This window comes from Triticum aestivum, chromosome 5D, assembly GCF_018294505.1.
Source record: "Triticum aestivum cultivar Chinese Spring chromosome 5D, IWGSC CS RefSeq v2.1, whole genome shotgun sequence".
In the NCBI taxonomy this organism is placed as follows: domain Eukaryota; kingdom Viridiplantae; phylum Streptophyta; class Magnoliopsida; order Poales; family Poaceae; genus Triticum; species Triticum aestivum.
In genome coordinates this window covers 547,119,804-547,140,806 of record NC_057808.1, presented here as the reverse complement: position 1 = coordinate 547,140,806, position 21,003 = coordinate 547,119,804, and the positions used below count along the sequence as shown (strand labels likewise).

The 21,003-nt window shown below is 43.7% G+C and overlaps 1 protein-coding gene across 1 annotated transcript; it reads left to right on the top strand.

Annotated features, from left to right (window-relative positions):
• The first annotated feature begins 415 nt into the window (after positions 1-415).
• LOC123121180 (uncharacterized) lies at positions 416-20,667 on the top strand. The gene is made up of 25 exons (XM_044541103.1): positions 416-770; positions 1,473-2,359; positions 2,582-4,621; positions 4,835-4,975; positions 5,064-5,187; positions 5,278-5,351; positions 5,884-6,000; positions 11,333-11,591; positions 11,690-11,915; positions 12,012-12,144; positions 12,362-12,568; positions 12,847-12,954; positions 13,040-13,304; positions 13,386-13,678; positions 13,782-14,031; positions 14,149-14,263; positions 14,824-14,968; positions 16,075-16,260; positions 16,987-17,050; positions 17,551-17,723; positions 17,829-18,084; positions 18,696-18,918; positions 19,025-19,145; positions 19,929-20,126; positions 20,297-20,667. The coding sequence occupies exons 6-25, from the start codon at positions 5,292-5,294 to the stop codon at positions 20,330-20,332; spliced, it is 3,435 nt and encodes a 1,144-aa protein (XP_044397038.1). The 5' UTR covers positions 416-770; positions 1,473-2,359; positions 2,582-4,621; positions 4,835-4,975; positions 5,064-5,187; positions 5,278-5,291; the 3' UTR covers positions 20,333-20,667.
• The last annotated feature ends 336 nt before the right edge of the window (positions 20,668-21,003 follow it).

The window sequence follows — 21,003 nt, the reverse complement described above, 5'->3', positions numbered from 1 at the left end:
ATTTTTATTGATTAAGAAGAAGAGAATTGCCCGGTTAATGAAAAACCGGGCTAAAACCGATACAACCCAGCCCATATGATATGGGCACCACCGACCAACCTAGTCACAGACATGGAACACAAAGCTGCAAAGAAGAAAGACATTCGCCAAGGAGTCGCAAGTTTTATCATCATCACCGGCTGTCTTGAACGAGCGACTCCAACTTCACCTTTTCATAGCATATACTCTACTTCATATTTTGTTAGTCATTTTAGATGATGCAAGGGCCCTTGAAAAAAAAAGAATTTTTAGATGATACAAAATGTGACTTATCCCAAAACAATAGAAAGTGAATACATTTTTTTAATGGACAAAAAAAAAGGAAGTGAGTAAAATGGAAATTGTCACGAAAGGACAAGCCCCCGTCTTCTCTCTCGCAGTTTGGGATCGAGCTTTTCTTCCTCCCGTAAAATCTCCCAATCGACCGCCGCCAGGAGAGAGCACTCGACCCGGAGCCGGAGGGCTTCTCTGTGCCGCCAGCACCACCGCGGGGGGTAGGGGAGGGGTGCGTTTCGCCTACTGAAGGCCGCCGCCGGTTCTGGGAGCTGCCTCCGCTGGTGCTCTGGGGCCGGGGCCGCCTCTGCCTTTGCCCGGTGCTCGAGGAGCGACGCCGGGGCCGCCTCCGGCGGGAGAAGTAGCGCCGAGGTCTACAGCCGTGGAGTGCAACCGCCACTCATTGGTGAGGACTGAGGAACCGAGGGCATTCCCCCATGGCGAAGAAGAAGGCGACGGTGAGAATCGATATGATCCCCTTGTTGCCCTTCTTATTCTTGTATTGTCGGTAGATTCGGTGCATGACCTATTGCTCTTTCTTGGCGAGAGCGTTAGGAATCCAAGGGAAATGAACAAGTGAGATTGTAATCAGAACAGATCTGGGGTATTTTGACTGGCGTCGCATTGCCGGTCGCATTTTCTTGAAACTACTAGATTGTAGTACTAGGTAGGGTTGAGATGCAACCACCGCAAGAACCCTGCACCCTGCGGATTGGGTCTATTGGAAGAGGAGTGACACTGACTGGGAGTAGTGAGATTAGTTTTTTTTTGGGTGGGATTTCTCATATGAGGTGGAGATTCATCATCCTTTTGTGGGCTTTGGGATAACTTTGTGCTAGTTTGGGTCTCACGGTAGGTACACAGTTGTGCTCCTGTCATTTTATTTGTATGGCTTGGGAATACTGTTTGTTCTTGGGAGTGACACTGACTTTGAGTAGTGACATCTTTGAGGGTGGTCATATGAGGTGGAAATTCATGCTTTTGTGTGCTTCAGAATAACTCTGTGCTAGTTTGGGTGTCACATTTAGGTATACTTTCGTAGTTTTGTCACCATATGGCTTGGTACTACTGTTTGCTCATACTACTACCTGTTAAATGTTCAAGTCTCTGAATTTGGTTAATCTGCAACAAAGTAACTGGATCCATATTTCTGTGTGCAGCAACCAGAGGAAGATAGGTTGAGCGCGCTGACGGACGATGTTTTACTCTCTATCTTGCTGAAAGTCGACATAAGCACAGCCGCACGGACAAGCTCGCTGTCAACACGGTGGAGGCAGCTGCCCTGGCTGCTGCCTGAGCTCAATATTAATGTCAGGTATTTCCTGCCTGCTCCACGCTCAGATCCGATTGAGGCAAATGACACGCAGGAAGCTATGGTGGCTCTAACCAAAGCAATCAGGAGTTTATTGTCTAAACCTCGGAGAGGATCCACCACCGCGAGGCTGGACCTTGTGATCTACTTGATCAACACTTTCTTGTCTGACCTCGGCCCACTGGTAGGTGACGCAGTCAATTGTGGTTTGTTGAAAGATTTGGATCTCACCATTTTCGACGAGACAGATCTTCTTGACCGTAATGAAGAGTATATGCTTCAGCGAGCCCAAGATATAGATGGGTTTTTCACTGCCTACCCTAGTGTGCTCCATTGCCTCACAAAGCTCTCTCTGTACAATGTATGCTTCAAGGAACTGGACATCAACCGTGTCCTGTTTGACAGTTGCAAGGAACTGAAGCATCTAACCCTCATTTACTGTTAGACTGGCCGTCACACTCTGTGTAAGATTGATGCACCAAACTCAAAACTCAGTGTTTTAGAAATCCACTTCTGTTGCTTTAAGAGGCTCGAGTTGGTCTGCCTTCCGAAGCTGGAGAAGCTCGAATGGGATAATTGGGTGTCTGAATATACCCCCTTGTCGTTTGGTTATGTCCCATCTCTTGATGAATTAATATTCGCATCTACTTTAACATTAGATGACAGAGTATTTAAATTAAGTGACATGGAACCACAAGCATACATACTCTGACATTGGATTTCAATGGAGAAAATGTAAGTACCAGTTCATTTTTTGTATTCGCAACATTGTCACGCCTCTGTATTTTCTATGTGGTCATAGACTCAGAGTTATCCTAGTCTAGAACTCTAGATATACCATGGATGAGTTTTTGTATGGTAGAGAAAACATAGAGCTTTAAATAATTTGATAACCTCCATCCATGTGTTTTTTTTGTATAGACGCTTTTAAACTGTTTGTTTTTATCTTGTGGTCAGCTTTGGATGCAACCTGAAATGAAGCAACTCTGCACCGCATTCAGCAACCTAAGGAAGCTGTCTGTGTTTGGTATCTTTATTGAATTTGACATTATATGGACAACAACCTTTCTTGAGGCTGCACCCTCTGTCGAAATGTTACATATTGAGGTAACTTGTGCTGTTTCAGTCTAGTATTCCAATCGAAGTATGGTTCTTGCTGCCTTTTCAAAATAATGTTTTGTAAGCTTCTCTCCCTCTACACAATTTATGAAGACATCTCTTACCTTTTGATCTTTGTAAACTGAAGTGAGGGTCTATTTCCTTTACCCCCAAATCTTGTTGCCTTGTATTCGGCACATTTAGATCTTACCTTGTGTTTATCACAAATGATAAGGGAAATGTTCTTTTTAACCTGGAAATTCAAGTAGATTCGTAACATTTTCCTCATGGAAATCAAGGTATGGGACCATGACACATGCGGTTGGGGCGACAATTATGACAGAAAGTTGGTATTCGCTGATAGAAAAAATCCTGAGTGGGAGATGGACTCGCACAGCTCCAAGAACTGGCTACTGAAGGAGCTCCAGATCTTTGGCTTCAGGCCGCTGGAACAGCAGTTTACATTTATAAGGGCCTTGCTGGAGCGAGCACATTGTACTTCTCAGGAACAACATTTATAAGGACCTTGCAGACGATTGTCCTGAAAGGAGACATGAAGTGCGGGAGGGATTGTGTCATCCTCACAAGAGAGTCTTTATTTCCAAAGAGTGAGGATGAGCAAGAAATGGTGGTGAGGCGAATCACAGACGGCAAACCGTCGCCCCGAGTGATCTTCCATGAATGATCCTGTTCTCTTTGGATTATCTTTGTTGTTTAAGCTGCAAGGACAGTTGACTGTAGTGTATCATTTTGTGTTTTTAGTCAGACAGTTGGATATGAGCCTGTGTGATGAATCCAGTGAGAGTGAGAGAGTGGTGTGTGCTAGGAACTATGGCTGGGTTTCATTTCCTGAGAAGTACAATGTGCAAGTTCATGTCCAGGTTAAGAGTTGGACTTCTGTTGCTAGATTTTTTTTGGGGTTGGTTGGTTGCTTTGCATGTTGGAAAGAACATCAATCCTGAACTTGTGATGCCTGTACTGTACTGCGCAAACATGTTCTGAAGCACACATCTTTTCCTTATGTAACTTGATTATATTTTGTAGACATCATGTAACACCAACTGACTAGTAATAGTACGCAAAGCCTTGGAGGTCGTCAGGAAAGGTAAGACAGTGATCTTTTCTTTATGTAACTTGATTATATTTTGTAGACATCTATGCTGTCAGAAAATTGTATGGCTTAAACAACAACACACTCTGATGTACTTGTGTTTTTCTTCTCTTTGATAAAAAAAACATCAGTACATATATAAGCACAAATAATCTTTAATAATTAGTTGAGCAACTCAAGTTATGTTTATGGAAATTGAGCAAAGTACAGTTTCTGTTGACGATAAAAACAAAGGGAGTTTGATTTTTTTAGAGAAGTAGTATTCCCTCCGTTCCGAATTACTCGTCTCTGAAATGGATGTATCTAGAAGTAAAATACATCTAGATACATCCATACGTGTGACAAGTAACTCGGAACGGAGGGAGTACAATTTTGCTTGCATCATCTGTGTTCAGTCTCTACGTAAAATAAATCTTGTTTTTCTTTTTGAGGGGAAATAAATCTTGTGCACCGTCCCAAACACAATTGAAGAGTGTGACTAGAGCAAAGCACATTTGGGCCTAACAACAATAAGGCACGACGGGTGATGTGGGTTTTTTTTTTTTTGAATTGTTTGGATTGCTTACCACATGTCTCACGTGGTACGGGTGATGTGGGTTTGGTTGAACTACTCTGGACAAACGGGGAGAAGTGGAGAGAGGTTCGCGTGCGCATTTTGCCGAGCAGCTCGTAGGCGGCGTGGTGATGGGGATCGTGGATTTTGCCGTCGACCGCCGGCGTGACGGGTCTTCTCCTCCTCGTTCTCCTGCGGCGGCGGCTCCTCCTCCGCGACCGCATATCGGCAATCGGTTAGCCCCTTACCTCCGAGGATCCTACACTGTCTGAAGAAACGGATTGCATTCGCCATGCTTTTCTAATGCCAAATACTGCAGTTTTCGGGTGTTTAAGATCTTTTAGGGAAACAATTTCGTGTGCTAGAAGTCGAATATCTTATGAAATACAGTACTACTGTATTTGCCATGTTCCAGGATCGGTCACAGGTTCGAAAATTGTTATTGTAGGAAACCTGTTGTTTATTAGGACTTCAGACATCGTGGCTAGTCAGAAGACTTTTATTGCTTGTTGGTCTGGATTGCCAAGCATCACATCACATGCCCAGAGCCCTTTGGCTTTGGGTCAAGTCCACTCCTCCAAAAAAAATGGTTCGTCTTCGTCAGCCATGATTTTTAATCTGAATACGACCTGCAAATAAGCTGAACTAATAAGTTGAAAATTGCAAGAGTGATCCAGATCTAGACTCCAACCCGCAATTAAAGGGCCAAGCTAAGCTAGCTAGCTGCTCTTCATTCTTATCCCTTCTGGCTCTAGCTCATTGCTTGCTCTGCCTACAGCGCACCGCAAGTCGTCTTCTCAGGTAAACTAGCTCATGTACGTTCCCTTTTGTATTTCGCCCAATAATACAGCTTCTGACCAAATTCTTGCTCGGATGTGCAATTCTTCACAGCTCGAAGCCCACAAATGTCCTCACCACCATCGGAGCCGCTTTCTTCTTTTGGAACACCAAACTTTCCCTTTCAGGTGTGATTTAGCAGCTTCAACTAGCTCTCTGATTAATTATACAACAAGATCCTGGTTAATCAGTAGTGCCATGGTTCTACATGTAGCTTCTGATCCCCATATCTTCACTGTATGTATTGCATACGAAAGTTATCTTATCCAGACAGGTTTTTATTTCTTAGTTGATCAAGGAATTTTATTTCTAAGTTGATCAAGTTGTTCATCATGAAGTTTACAGCTGAAGAAAATACAAGCTGCACAACTTGTACATTTGCACAACTAAATTCCACATAAATTTTAAACTATTTAACTACCAAGATTTTGTTGGATAACAACTCGATGTTCAAGATTGCTGACTTAGAATTAATAATTTCTCAATTGACATAGAAATAGATAGTCTTCTGCTGTAAAACTTTGAGAGGTTAAGAAAGTACGGCTTTGCTCATAACTACTTCTATCTGCAAGGCTTTTCAATTCATATAAAATATCTTTTCTTGCAGGGTAATTTATGTAAAATATCAATCATACTCTTACTTGCTCATTGCCCCCACAGGTAAACTCGCAAGGTACGAGTGATGGGTCAAGGATGCCAGGATATATTTTTTTCAGGCAAGCTACACGTGATTTTTCGCAAATAATTGGCAGGGGCCAACTTGGGAAAGTTTACAAGGTATTCCATTACGGTTACAGGCCTACATAGCATCTTCGACTTTTGTTGTCAAAATACGCTTGTACTTATATTCTTTGCTGTTCTCAAGACAATTTTTTTTCTTTTTTTTTCGAAAAGGGGGGACTCCCCGGCCTCTGCATCAGGACGATGCATACGGTCATCTTATTAAACAAATAAATAGGTTCGACAAGGTCTTAAAGTCTCAAAACAAAAATAAAGAAGAGCTCACACAGAGCTACAAGGGCCAAACAACAGACATTCAATAGGAGTACTTTCTTTCTGCTGATCTCTTGGTTTTGTAACTTCCTTAGGTCATCTTCAACAAGTTGTACTTGTTAATGAGGGGAGGTAGGAAATTGTTGGCTTATGATTGTGCTCATAGGAATTAAAAAACTCAAATCCTATGATCCAAATGACGCTTGTGTGAGAAAACCCAAATGAAAATCCTTCAGAAGTTCTATAGAAAAATCCTACAATCCAAAGACGCCTGGGACATCAGATTTTTTGTGATGTAGAAGCAATCACGTCCCTATATTTTTTTTAAAAGCAATCAGGTCCCTGGAAAATAAAATAAAAAGCAATCAAGTCCCCGATGACGAGCTCGTCGCCGGAGCCGATATGTGCATCGGCCGGCCTTCAGCGCTTCGTTGGAGCAGTAGCAGCCGGAAGCAGCGGCAGCAGCATGGGCAAGCAGCAGCGCCATGGAGAAGCAGCGACAAGCAGTAGTGGAGGCATCAGCAAGCAGGAGCAGCTCGAGGAGGGGATGGGAGGCCGCGGCGGCCGAGGGCCAGTGGCCGTCATGGCGCACGGGGCGCAACGCGGGCTTGCTCAGATGGGGGCGGGGCAAGGAAGGGAGAGCTGGAGGGGTGTGGCGGAGCTCCGGCTCGCCGGTGGCGGTCGCCGGCTGGGTGGAAGCTCCTGCAGTGGGAATTGGGGATTTTGTCTTTTCTCATTAGGAATTTATAAGTGAGACTGACATGTGGGCCCCATGTGTAAGTTAACTGTCAACAAGCATCTATATATATACCAACATAAAAATACCCAAAGGGGCAGATGAAAGAACATGCGGTGCCCCCATGTTTGGTTTTGGTAATTGATGACAATCTCTATGGACTAATGGTTGCCTTGAGTTATATTTGAAGGATTTGTCCATAGGCTTTTCTTGAAGTCCATGTGTTGGTTTCAAAGAGTTTATGTGGTGACCAAGGTGTTATTAAGGAATTATCCAAAGATTGGTCATGTGAGAGTAGAGCTTATTGCAAGCATGTCTTGAAGAAGAAGATTGTGTGATCATTCATGTTTATCTTCAAGACATCATCCAAATGAAGAGAGTTGGAAAGAGTCAAGGTTGATCAAGACTAAATCAAGAGTGAATCAAGTTGATCAACACACAAAGCGCACAAGATGTACCGAGAGGGATCAAGCGATCCCATGGTGTGGTAAGCATTGTCAATTACGCTTTGTGTACTAACCCATGATCTTCGTGAGAGTTATTTGTGGGGTTAGGTTGCGGTGTGCAAGTTCAAGTGAAGCATCATGAAGAGATCAAATGCTTGAAGCTTGCCGTCCATTGTGGTGACAATGGACTGGTGAAGATGTGCGGAAGAGTGGCTCACCCATAGTGGAGTATGGGGGAGCAATCAACTAGACTTCATCGAGCCAACACAACCAAGAAAGGTGGTCCATCTTGAGGGAGTCAAGATCGTCATCATCAAGCTCAAGTGGACCATGTGCAAGGCAAAGGTTTGCTCTTGATAGGTTTTCTATTTTACCGGTCTCATGATGGTAGTTGGGAGACCGGGTTATATGATCGATTGCCGTACTATCAAGGGGGGCTCTCGATGAGTAGCTTGATCGTATCGTTCATAGAGAGCTCAAACCATTGCATCCTTGCATCATCTTTGTTGGTTCTTGTTTGGTTCTTCTCTTTGTGAGTTTTGAAGCTTATGGTCATCTTGATGACAAGCTCGAGTTCATCGAAAACGGAGTTCACTCGCATCTTCTATGATGTTTTCGATGTTGGAGGTTATGCCGGTTTTTCTCGGTTGGAGGTTTCACTCCTCTATTTGTTGGCATACCTCCCTTGCCTCTTCTTACTATAACCAGCCGCTGTTTTGATGCTACTCGTCTTCCTCTATCCAACAAGCTTGAGTTTGCTCAATTCGGAGCTCTCATGAAGAAGTTATGGCAGTTTTGGGTTTTCTCCCTGCGGTAGTACCGCGGCCAGAGCGGCAGTACCGCTTATCGCCCCAAGCGGTAGTACCGCTGTCCAAAGCGGTAGTACCGCCTATGGCCATAAGCGGTAGTACGGCTACGGTTCCGCGCTGGTACCGCCTTGATTTTGGGTCTTGCATTTTTCGTGTCGAGTTTTGCAGTAGTTGCACGGCAGTAAGGCACGGCAGTTCCGCCTATAAGCGGTAGTATCGCTCCGGTCGGGCGGTAGTACCGCTACTGCATTTTTGGTCCCGTGTTCTGCTCCTCCAGCGGTAGTACCGCTGGGGTGCGCGGTAGTACCGCTTATAAGCGGTACTACCGCCCCAAGGTTCATGTTTGGTTGCTCCTTTTCCCTGCTTCTTCCGCCAGAGCGGTAGTACCGCTCGTGTGCGGGCTGAGCACATAACGGTTGGATTTTTCCCCTTCTATAAAAGGGGGTCTTCTTCCCCATTGAACCTTATCCTTTGAGCTCGTGTTCTTCCCCCATTGTTGACCTCCTTCGAGCTTGCTAACTCTCAATCCCTCCATGGATTCTTGCTAGTTTTTGAGGGAAAAGAGAGAGGAGATCTAGATCCACATTTCCACCAATCACTTTCTCCTCTTTGTGAGGGGAACCCCTTGGATCTAGATCTCGGAGTTCTTGGTGTTCTCCTTCTTGTTCTTCCTCTCATTTTCCTCCCTAGCATTAGTTGCTTCGGTGGGATTTGAGTGAGAAGGACTTGGGCACTCCGTGTGCCCTTGCCATTGCATTTGGTGCATCGGTTTGAGTTCTCCACGGTGATACGTGGAAGTTACAAGTTGAGAAGCTTATTACTCTTGGGTGCTTGGTGCCTTGAGCTTGTTCCTCTTGGGTGCTTGGGCGCCCTAGACGGTTGGTGGTGTTCAGAGCTCAATCATTGTGGTGTAAAGCTCCGGGCAAGCGTCGGGGTCTCCAATTAGGTTGTGGAGATCGCCCCGAGCAATTTGACGGGTACCGGTGACCGCCCCCAAGGGTTGCCAAAGTGTACGGGTTCGGTGACCACCCCCAAGGGTTGCCATTTGTACGGGTTCGGTGACCGCCCTCAAGGGTCCCTTAGTGGAATCACGGCATCTTGCATTGTGCGAGGGCGTGAGGAGATTACGGTGGACCTAGTGGCTTCTTGGGGAGCATTGTGCCTCCACACCGCTCCAAACGAAGATTAGCATCCGCAAGGGTGTGAACTTCGGGATACATCGTCGTCTCCGCGTGCCTCGGTTATCTCTTACCCGAACCCTTTACTTATGCACTTTACTTTGTGATAGCCATATTGTTTCTTGTCATATATCTTGCTATCACTTAGTTGTTTATCTTGCTTAGCATAAGTTGTTGGTGCACATAGGTGAGCCTAGTTGTTGTAGGTTTTCTGCTTGTCAAATTAACCGCTAGGTTTATTCCGCATTTGTTCAAGCCTAAACCGTAATTATTTTAAAGCGCCTATTCAACCCCCCCCTCTAGGCGACATCCACGATCTTTTAGCAGATCCAAATAATCTTGGCCATCAAATCATCTCAATCCAACGACCTAGACTGCTTCAATGTCGAGCGCTCAACACGTTTAACGTGCAGTTAATTTCATGCTAAATATAGTGCTAATCACATAATAACATACAAATAATATCCTACTCAATATCCAATATCCACGTGCACTTAATATACTTCCAAATTAACGTGCATTGCACGTACACATTAACTAGTTTAAACCAACGGTTCATTTATGTGTGGGCCTCAGCTGTTATAAGATGGGTTAACCCTAATTAAACCGGTCATCAATGTCGCCTAGTAGTTTTAAAAATCAGAAAGCACAGAAGTGGTTTTTTCTTAGAAAAGGAGGATGACCCCCGGCCTCTGCATCTGGGAGATGCATACGGCCATTTTATTGATTATTCTCGAGGACCTTACAAAGTAGTACAATAATATGCCTGAATCCGCCATCTTGGCAACATCTGCCGCTACTTCAATCCATATGATGAAGGGGTGCAAGCTGGGCCAAATATCCAGACCTCTCACCTAAGCCTAACATCTAAAGCCGGAGGCCCCGACCGAGCCACATACCGGGTCCGGGACACAAACCGGTTCGACACACTCACATGTGTCGTCGCCGCCATCTTCCACTGGTCCATCTTCATAGCAGATTGAGGTGCCAACCTTGGCAGGTGCCTCCGCCATCGACGCCACCATGACGCCAAACGACGATCTCCACCTACGCGAGTCCACTTCCAAGCAACGGACGCAGATCCATGCTAGGAAAGGGCCGCACCACCGCCGTCGCCCACCACCCACAAGCGCCACCCAGCCCCAAGGTTCCCAAAGCGGCGCCTTCAAGAAGGGAACGGCGCCATGAGCGCCGTTGCCGCCCAACAAAGTTAGGGCTTTCGCCCGGGAGACCTAGGGGAAGGGGAAGTGAGGGGATCAATCCATACCGACGCCTCCAAGGAGGGGAACGACGCCCTCAGGCGTCGCCGTCGACGCGGCCGACCATGGCCGACCAGGGATTTCGCCCGAACTAGATCCCCGCCACCAGCAGCGCCTCCTGTACAGAACCGGCGACCTAAGGAATCGCGGCCCCACCAGGCTGGCCCGCACGCCGAACAGGGGAGGGGAGGCGCCAGATCGCGCGCACTGGCCACCGCAGAAGCTGCCGCCGGCCGCCAACGACCACTGGATCCCGCCGCCCGCGCGGCCGGGACGCCAGATCCACCGCCCGCACGGCTGCTAGCCGGCCGTGTCTTGCCAATGGAGCCGCCGCTCCAGATCCAGGGTTCCCCACGCAGAGGCAGGGCAACCGAGGCCCCGCCGCCACCATCCTTGGCGCCCCGGGCTTGCCCGGCGGCTGCCTCAGGCGGCGGCGAAGAAGGGAAGGGGGGGGTGAGGTGGAGGGCGGCTAGGGTTGGGAGGGAGGAGGGAGGAGGGGGGGTGAGGTGGAGGGGCGGCTAGGGTTGGGAGGGAGTAGGGAGGAAGGGGGGTGAGGTGGAGGGGGAAGTGGTAGGTATTAGAATTTTTTCAAAAGCGGTAGTTATGCTATTTACTCATCTTCTCCCTCCTCCTCACTGCCACAAAGTAGGTTGAAGCATAAATCTAGTTAACCCAAGCTGTTGAATAGGCACATCTTCCAACCGGAGAAGTTGTCGCTGTGAAGCTGCTCTATCAGATGACAGGGTTTGACGACAAGAGATTCTCGAATAAATGTACACAACTTATGAGCACCAACCACAAGAATATTGTGAGATTATTGGGCTATTCATACGAAGAACATGAAGAATCACATGTGCACTATGGGACATCCATATGTGGTGTATACATACACAGGTTAATCGGCTTTGAGTATGTGCCTGGTGGAAATCTTTGCAATTTTATTTCAGGTGCGTGAGTGGTCTAGCACGTGTATTTTGTTCAACATATAATAAAAAAATAGCCTTAAACATTTGCATTTTGTAAACAATTCTCCTTGGTCCCACAGATCAACGTCTTGGATGGAGTATACGCTTCAAAATAATAAAGGGGATCTGCGAGGGTTTACAATACCTTCATGAAGCTGACATTGTGCACTCTAATCTCAACCCAGGTAATATTTTGCTAGATGGTGAGAAGATACCAAAAATCACAGATTTCGGTTTATCTCGGATGTTCAAGCCAGTAAACGAGAGAGCCACAATGAGTAAAGCTATTTCTTATGGATGGCGACGGTAAGTTGATGTTTCCTTTGAAACACAATTGTTTGATCGGCTAACTTTGGTTTTCTTTGCTCTCACTTTGTATGTATCATTTGTGTTATGATGCAGTATGATACATGAAGGAGTGGTGTCAAAAAGGTCTGACATATTTAGCTTGGGTGCTCTAATTAAAGTTATATTGACTGGAAGTACGGAAGAATCGGACATTAATTGCATGGACGGTCCTGAATGTGTTGAGCATGTACGAATAAGCTCTTTGTTTATTTCAGTTTTCAGATTATCAAGTATATGCTGTTAGAAAGTGTATGCTAAATATAGTGTCTGTAAAGGAAAAAGTCTGAAATTGCTACTAAAGGTTTCTCTTGATGACTATGTTCTTCACCCTGCGCTCCGCAAAAGATTTCATTTTAAAACTTGACACTTGCTGATGTATACATGCTTGTGCACTCTCTTTGAAGGTACACAAATGCTGGAGGAAACGGCTACAAGAGATAAGGAGATATCCCTCATTTGAAGCAGATTGCAAACAAGTGAGGGCTTGTATCGAAATCGCAGTAGACTGCATGCACAATGACCAACAACAAAGGCCTCTGATTAACGATATCGTTCGTAAACTATATGAAGTAGAAGCTAAGGGAGATTACCCACCATCACAGATGGGACAGGTATGAACATTCTAGATTTGTGCTGAATGCTGACTATTGTACATAAAAGCTTTAGGTACAAGATGTTTGTAAGCCTTCCACTATATTTTACAACTAGCACACATAGGATAGTTATAGGATGCATGGTGAAAAATTGTATAGAAGTCCTTAATTGACATACACACGTACCATAGTCACCCATGTTTTAGTTTTCGACATAGTCATCAGTATGTTAATAATTAGAAGAGCAGTTCATATCCACCATTTCTAACTTCAAATATTTTGGTGTCATCTAAAAGGGCATTCATGATTTTGAAGTAAGGAAAATGTCATTAAAAGAGTTGGAAAAGATCACGAGTAATTTCTCTGAAAAACTTGGTCATGATGACTTCGGTGCTGTTTATAAGGTACAGTTAAGCGTTGCCTCTTTTTCAATGTTCATGAAGTGCAGATTCCAGAATTTTCCACGTATTAATAATAGCAGTTGAGCAGGGAAGGATTGGAGGTGGGGAAGTGATAGCTGTGAAGAGATTTGATGAGAGATTAAGAAAACTAAAGGATCAATTTGAGAGAGTGGTAAACCTTATGAGGCTCAAGCACAAAAATATAGTACGACTGATGGGCTACTGCTACGAGCCAACACAAGTACCAGTTCCTGATGAAAAGAATCCAGAAAAGACAATGTGGTGGAATATTATAGAGAATTTGGTCTGCTATGAGTTTTTGCCAAACGGAAGTCTAGACATGATATTAAATGGTATGGGTAATAGGGTATGACAACTCAGGATAGCTCTTATTTACGTTCCACTTCTTTTTACCTCTTACTTGCTTGGTGCAGACAAATCTTGCAAACTCGATTGGCAAACTCGTCACAAAATAATACATGGCATTTGTGAGGGATTGCATTACCTTCACGTGGAATGCCAGGATGCCCCCCTTGTCCATGAGGGTTTTAAACCTGCCAATATTTTGCTAGATAATGGCATGGTCCCGAAGCTAGCGGATTTCTGCACTTCAATGGCTGTCACATCAAGTGTCCGCAGCTTGGCGACCAGGGTGTTCAGCCGTGCTGCGAAGTCGTCGACGGCCTCGGCGTCACCCATCTTGAGCTGCTCGAACTCAAGCCTCATCGCCTGAAGGCTCGCCTGCTGCACGCGGTCGTGACCGACGTGCGCTGCGCGGATGGTTTCCCACGCCGCCTTTGCCGAGTCCTTGCCAGCGAGGGACGGCATGAAGGAGTCCGGCACGCTCTGGTAGATGGCGTACAGGGCCTCTCGATCTACCTCATAATCCGCGGTCGTCCGCTCCACCGCCTCCCAGATGCGCGCTGACTGCATCGCCACCCTCATCTTTATCACCCAGATGGGGTAGTTTGTCTTCGTCAGCTGCGGCCACACGAGCGGCCCGCGCGGCCGCCCGCTCTGCGCTACCGACACCGCCAACGGTAGCAGCTCGCTGCTGCCGGCAGTCTTCGCATCCGCCTTGTCAGCAGCCCCCTTCCCCGCATCAGCCAACGCCTTGGCGGCTTCCGCCTCCTCCTGCGGCGTCGGCGCCATCTCCTTCTCCTAGCTCCTAACTTCGGCTCTGGTGCCAAATGACAGGCCCAAAGTCTCGCTCGTCTCCCTTTCTAACGGTGGACACACACGGGACTCGGATCTTGGGTCGTCGGAGAAGAATCAGCAGCAGGAAATCAACCAGAGAAAGGATGCACACCAGGTACTCGATGGTTTCCCCCCAGCACTAACTTTGTGCTGAGTTCGTTTTTGTTATTTTTTGGTTTATGACTGAAGTGAGGAGAAGCTACACACTGCTCTCTCCTTTACAGCCTCACGCTCACTGCGTGTGTCCAGGTCGTGCAGTACAGCACGACACTATCACCTTGCCCATGCCTGCTATACGTGTGCAGAGCATGTCAACAGTGCCCAGGACATGAGCTACACCTATGCTACATGCCCTGCTTTATTTGTTACAGTTTTACACAAGTGAAAACCCCAAGCTAAATTACAGAGGACAAGAATAACTCGCTGTCATCCCTTCTACTGGAAGCACCTTATCCCTATGTTCTTACTAGACACTCAAGCCTAAAGTAAAATTTGAAAAAAAAAAGGATAAGCCAGGAAAGCATGTTGAACACCGGTCTGCTCCTGCTCCCAGGTTTCTTGAACCGGGGAAACCACTCCCCTTATGGTGCTTCTCCATGATCAATTGGATCTTTCATGATTTTCATATCTTTAGCGTAGTTCCATGATCTTTCAGTAATAAATGTCGTTATGCAGAGGGTACATAGCACCAGAGGTCATGGACACCGGAAATGTTACAGTCAAGTCAAATATGTACAGTTTGGGTGTTCTGATAATAGAGATCGCCACCGGAGACAGGTGTCCTAGCGACGAATCATCAGGACGGTCATATATCGAGAATGTAAGATAATCTTATTAATATTGCTCATTCCATATGATTTTTTTACTGAAGCCGTTTGATTTTGAAATTAGGAAAAAGAAATCAATTTGTTTCTTTTCTCTTAACTCTAAATCTTCGTAGAACTCTAAGAAGGTACACACCCTTCACTATGGTTCTACGGCAATGTCAGTGTGAAGACCCTATCTCGTTCTTTAGATGGTGCCCACCTGTCAGACTTTTACATACACACCATGCTTTTGTATAAAATAGTACATTGCTTTCGCTTGTGGATTGGCCATAGTCTTAAGTATTTTCTTACAACTCCTTGTCGCCATGTTATTGGCGGACATGTTCTGTAGGCTGCATTAATTCCTTACAGGTAGCGCCAGTAGTGGATAGCGCACCTGGCGGATCTGCCTTCCCTATAGAGTTTATGTAGCGATGCAGTGTCATGCATTGTGCTGATCTTCTAAATTGTCTTTTGATATTGTTCTTTCCTCCCCAGATTCTTTCTATGTTTGTGCCAAATGGTTCACATTGTGTACATGTTAAGTAAGTAAGTTCTACCTTTTTACCCACTAGGTATTGCAGAGTGTGAACCCTCCTCCCTTGTGTTATATATATTCTACGAGTTTACCTCTAAGAATATTTCCTCGGCTAACCCAGTTGTAAGATGTACGTGGTAGTTGAGTCAGATGACACATGGCATCACAGATATTAGAAATCAGCTATTAAATTTCTGTAAAAAAGATGCAAAATGGACATTTTGAAGCATAATTTAAATTATATTTTTACAAAGGTTAAGCATGAACTGTCACATAACTATGGTAAAAAAGTGAATGACATAATTTTTTTAAGATTTAACATATTAGTAATTACTATTTTTAATATTTTGTGACATGGAACCTATGCATTGTCTGCTTCAGCCAACATATGGGCCTGACATGTGGGGCTTCTCTATTAGGTTGGGGAATTTTTTTTAAATTGGGTAAACCATGGAAGAAAGCAGAAATGAGTAAAAGAGAGTTTTTTTTTAATCGGGCAATTGTTGAGTGAAATTTGTTATACTTATGAATATGTGTATTTAGTATATGGCATAACAATAGCCCCCTAATCCAATTTACCAGGCAGTAAATACTTGGATGCAAGGTTCCAACGTCGAATTGAAGTACCCATCACTTGAAGCGGGTTTCATCCAACAAGTGGAGTGTTGGATCAACATTGGGCTGAATTGTGTGGATATCCAACCCGAAAGAAGGCCTACTATTGGACAAATAATGCATTTCCTTGAGACTAAATCTGCCAATCCAGAGGTATGACTGCAAAGTACACACAAACTCCCCTAAAACATGCAAAGTACACACAATCACAATATTTTCTGTGTGTATTATTTTTGTTTCATTATATCTGGCTTTTGAAACAACTCTACTTTAACATAATGTCTACTGAGGGAAAGACCATACTTAGTGCAATATTTTTTACTTTTTACTCCTGTTTAGTTAGTTGCCCGATTGCCGATTGAATGTAGTATGTATTTAAGGTTATATTATCGTGCTTGCTTGAGCCTATAGTGATCATCTGACAGAAGAAATGTAGTCAAACAAAAAGAGTATGTAAAACATACTCTGTGATGAGACATATTGCAATGGGAGAGTGCAACCACTTATGCCTTTCGATGCCATTGTAGTCATATTGGACAGGAATTGCAATAAGGATGAAAGCACTACATGTCTCATGCCCAATAATATTGTATTATACAAAGTACTTGTATGTGTCTGGACATTGAGACCACATGTGGGGCTTCCCTATTAGGTTGGGGAAATTTGTTAAAGTGGGTAAACCATGGAATAAAGCAGAAATGAGTAAAAGACCATTGTTGCCTTACAGCAGGTTTAGTACATGCCAGATTATTCTAAATATTGTGCCATAAGAACATAAGGGTTTCTAGTCCACACCTGTTTTGTTATCACAATTTGTTATCGTTTTTCCTCCTTTAAAAAATTGGTATATATACATAATGATCCTTGTATGCTTTATAGTATTACTACTATGGAGAATTCATCATGTCCTCTGAGAGCAGCATCACGGCATGGTCTTCTTCAGGTTAGTGTTCTTCGAAAAGTTTTTTTATCTGCTGTATGCTAGTAGTTATGGATTACACTTTCACAGGAAGGAAAATACTAGTTCGGCAAAAGGAAAATATAATTAAGTCACTACGGAACATTATTATCATTTACTTCTCCATGATCCACAAAATCTTTTCTGGTGTGGTGTACCTATGTACAACAATGTGCAAAAGCTCACACGAAGTAGTACAGTTCATATAAAACTTCTTTTATTGGAAATGATACATAACCCATGCTTTTAGAATAGTATTGAATTGTTATGGTCATTGAATTTAGCTCTGCAAACAGGAATGGTAGAAAAGGGTAAATTAAATAAACAGATGTGCACTTGGGACCATATATTGGTATGGTATACATTAGGTGTTGTAACATTTTCATTTTGGGTTTATGATAGAAATTTCTTCTTGTAGTGGAGAAATAACATGATGTAGAAGTTCATGAAGAGAAATATTATTACCATGTGTACTTATTATTCAGGAGGATTTTCTATGGCAGAAATGCGTAATCAAGCGAATGAACTGAAGGCCCTGGAGAGCATGTTAAGTGATGCAAGTGCAGAGCCAACAAAGCTATCATATGCACTTTTAAAATCAGTTACAAGAAATTTTTCTCGAATGATTGGGCGTGGTGGGTTTGGAGCTGTTTACCTGGTATACTTTGTTCCTGATTATCTGTCAAATCATAAGTTTTCAGATGTTACCCCATTGAAGTGAAATGTTCATGTCAATGCTAACATGTACGGTGAGTAAATACAGGGAATTCTTCCAAAAGGGAAAGTTGCTGTGAAGAAGCTCTGTATATTGCAGGATTTATCTAATAATGCATTCGTGGACGAGATTGTATGTTTAAAAAAGGCACATCATAGTAATGTAGTCAGACTTCTAGGCTATTGTGCAGTTGCACACGGTGAACTGATGGAAGTGAATGGAACACATGTTATAGCAGAGGAAACACAAAGGTTACTCTGCTTTGAGTATGTTCCTAATGGAGACCTTCAGAATTATATTAAAGGTATAATGCTTGCAACATCATATCCTCATTTTTACTGACTGAAAAATAAGCATTGGCCTTAAATTTTGAAAGTTAATGCCAGCACCAAATATCTATGGGGTCATTTGCCTTACAACCCAAGCACTAATGCCTAAATGTCTATAAACTGAAGTGGTTTTGTAAAAAGCTGTGGGGTCAGCTGAACCCACAGCTTACACATAGCGGCACCACTGGTTTAGGGGTTGATCAAAATTGAATTTGATCGCATTGCTAGATATTCAAGGTCGTGTTATATTAATACCAAAACTAATTCGGGAGCCTTACAATTGCAATCGAGAAAATATCCAGTGAAACTGGCGAGAGTGGTTTCTGCCGGATGTTTTCTCATTGCCAGCCATTCTGCGTTTTCCATGAATTGTAGTTTCTTGGGAAAAAGTAAACATTTGCTCAAATCATCTAGCGTACTAAGGATTATAAAGACGGATTAATTATACTGCTGTGCATAAATATTGTTACGTAGTGTTACTAATATTTCTTCAGAGTGTCACTCATACATATTATAAAGTAAAAGGCTCCTAAATCTGTATGCCGAATAGGCTATGAAATTTGAATGCATTTTTTCGCTTTTGCAGAGAAATGTGCTGGACATGAATGGCAAATACGTTACCAAATGATTAAGGGGATCTGCCATGGTCTACACTACCTTCACAAACAACGCATTACTCATCTGGATCTGAAACCTGAGAACGTTCTGCTGGATGCTAACATGGAACCAAAAATTACAGACTTTGGTCTGTCAAGATTCCTTGCTGAAGGGGAATCCATAATTGTGACCAAGCAAATATTTGGAACACGGTAAGCTAAGCCTCTTGAGAACTCCATTTTTTACATCGATGTCAAATATGTTGAATTTTCTTTGTACCATGATATCTCATATTGACAATTGTATATTGTCATGCAGGGGATCAATTGCACCAGAACTTATTAATAGTGGTGAAATATCATTCAAGTCAGACATATATGGCTTGGGTGTCATAATCACAAAACTATTAACAAGAGATAACAACTACGATTTCGAAAATGTAAGGAGAACCTACCTAGCCATTCTAGCATATGTTGTTTAGTTATGTCAAAAACAATTACCATTCATACATGCATAGTCAATTTTCAGCAAGCAGAAAGCTCGTAGTTTTTATGTGTGAAATCATACTAAAAATTCTTAAGCAATTTCATTCATAGCACTCGTAAAGTGGATATACATGCAGAGAAACATGGTGAAAGAGTCCGAGTAAACAAAAATATTAGCTGAATTAAATTTGTAGTTTATCGCACTTTCAACTAGGTAGAGAATTTGGTTTGGCATTCCTCTGTTGACATCACTGCATGCTAGAGAAAACTGAGCTGGCATCCATGTGTGTCAGTTCCACTACCTGCAGCACCTCCCACGGTCGACATCCTGCATTTCCAGCCACCCTGGACCTGGAGACAGAGCCCAGACATCTAGCTGTAGTTCTATTTCCTAACGGCTCCCATGGTAAGACGGCTTTACATCGTTATCTCCTCTACATGGACAAAGGCAGCTTAGAGTTTCTTCCGTATCTCCTCCAGCAAGGCCGCCATTTCTCTCCGCCTCCAGTCATCTTCCATCTCCATGTGCTGGAAAGAGGGGAGAACTCAGCTCTTTATTGATGTACCACTGAAATGCACTAATAGGCCTATGGAAAGCACTACGAACTTGAGACATGTATTGCTTATCATCAAACAAATCTTTCGGATTATGGCATAAGTTAGTTCAATTAATGGGTATCCTCGCTTCATACAACATATGGGGGTTGTTATCCTTACTATATATTCGAACTTTACAGTGGCATAAAACACTAGAGGTGGGCTGCTCACAAGAGAAAAGGTGTGTTGAGATAGCTCGAAAATGTGTGGAGTATGACCAACATAAGAGGCCTACGATGGATGAGATCATGCAGGAGCTGAACGAGATGGAGAACACTATCCAAGAGAAGAAGCCTTCAGTTGTTCAAAAATGGAGAAACAACCTGTCGTCTTCACTGGTATGATTATTCAAAGCAAATAAATGCCCTTGTCATAACCTCAAAATTAAATAGAGTTTTGCTTTAGTAAAACATCTTTTTGTGAGAGTTCTTCCAATCACCTATTGTTATCCATCATTTGAGATATTTGGTACTCCTGTGGTGGCTTGAAACACTTGGCTGATGAGCAGAAGGGGCACTGGAGACAGAGGAAGGATCGAAACTAGCACATTCAGTCCACCCTGCTTGGAGCCTGAAGACGTCAGGAGACTTCCACCCCGTGTGGATAAATTGCTTGATGTGATGTGCTATTGTTTGTGCATGGTTATATCTCGATCGGTCTGTAACAGTGTCATTCGCAATGTGGCAGTGACTTTGATATCGTGGCCAATTGTGTTTTCGAGTTGTTCAGATTGCGACTCTGCTTGGTTCATCGGGTTGCAGACCAGACCTAGCTAGCACTTGGTCTGAACTGGTTGTATCAGTATCGCTGTTGTCATATGTTATTGGTTAAAGAAAATGAGAGGACAATTGTATTCGTGCAAAGTTATAGAATGGGAAATTCATTTCCTAATCCTGTGCATGTGGATGACATCCTACTTGCTAGTGGTGATGTCAACCTACTGCAGGAGGAGAAAAGAAGTTCTTGTCCTCAAAGTTCAAAAGAATGTTCTCGGTAGAGTGTCTCTCGTTATAAGTATCGAGATTCACGAAGAAAAGAATAAAAGGGGTATTAGGGATGTCGAATAGACATGCTAAGAAAGGTCTCTAAAGTATGCATGCGAGAAAACCTACGTATAGTCAAGGGTAATGGAACTGGAAACTATAGTGTTCCAAGAGTTGACGAGAAAAGATTGAAAACAGATATGGTACCATATGCTTCAGTTGTTGGAAGCTC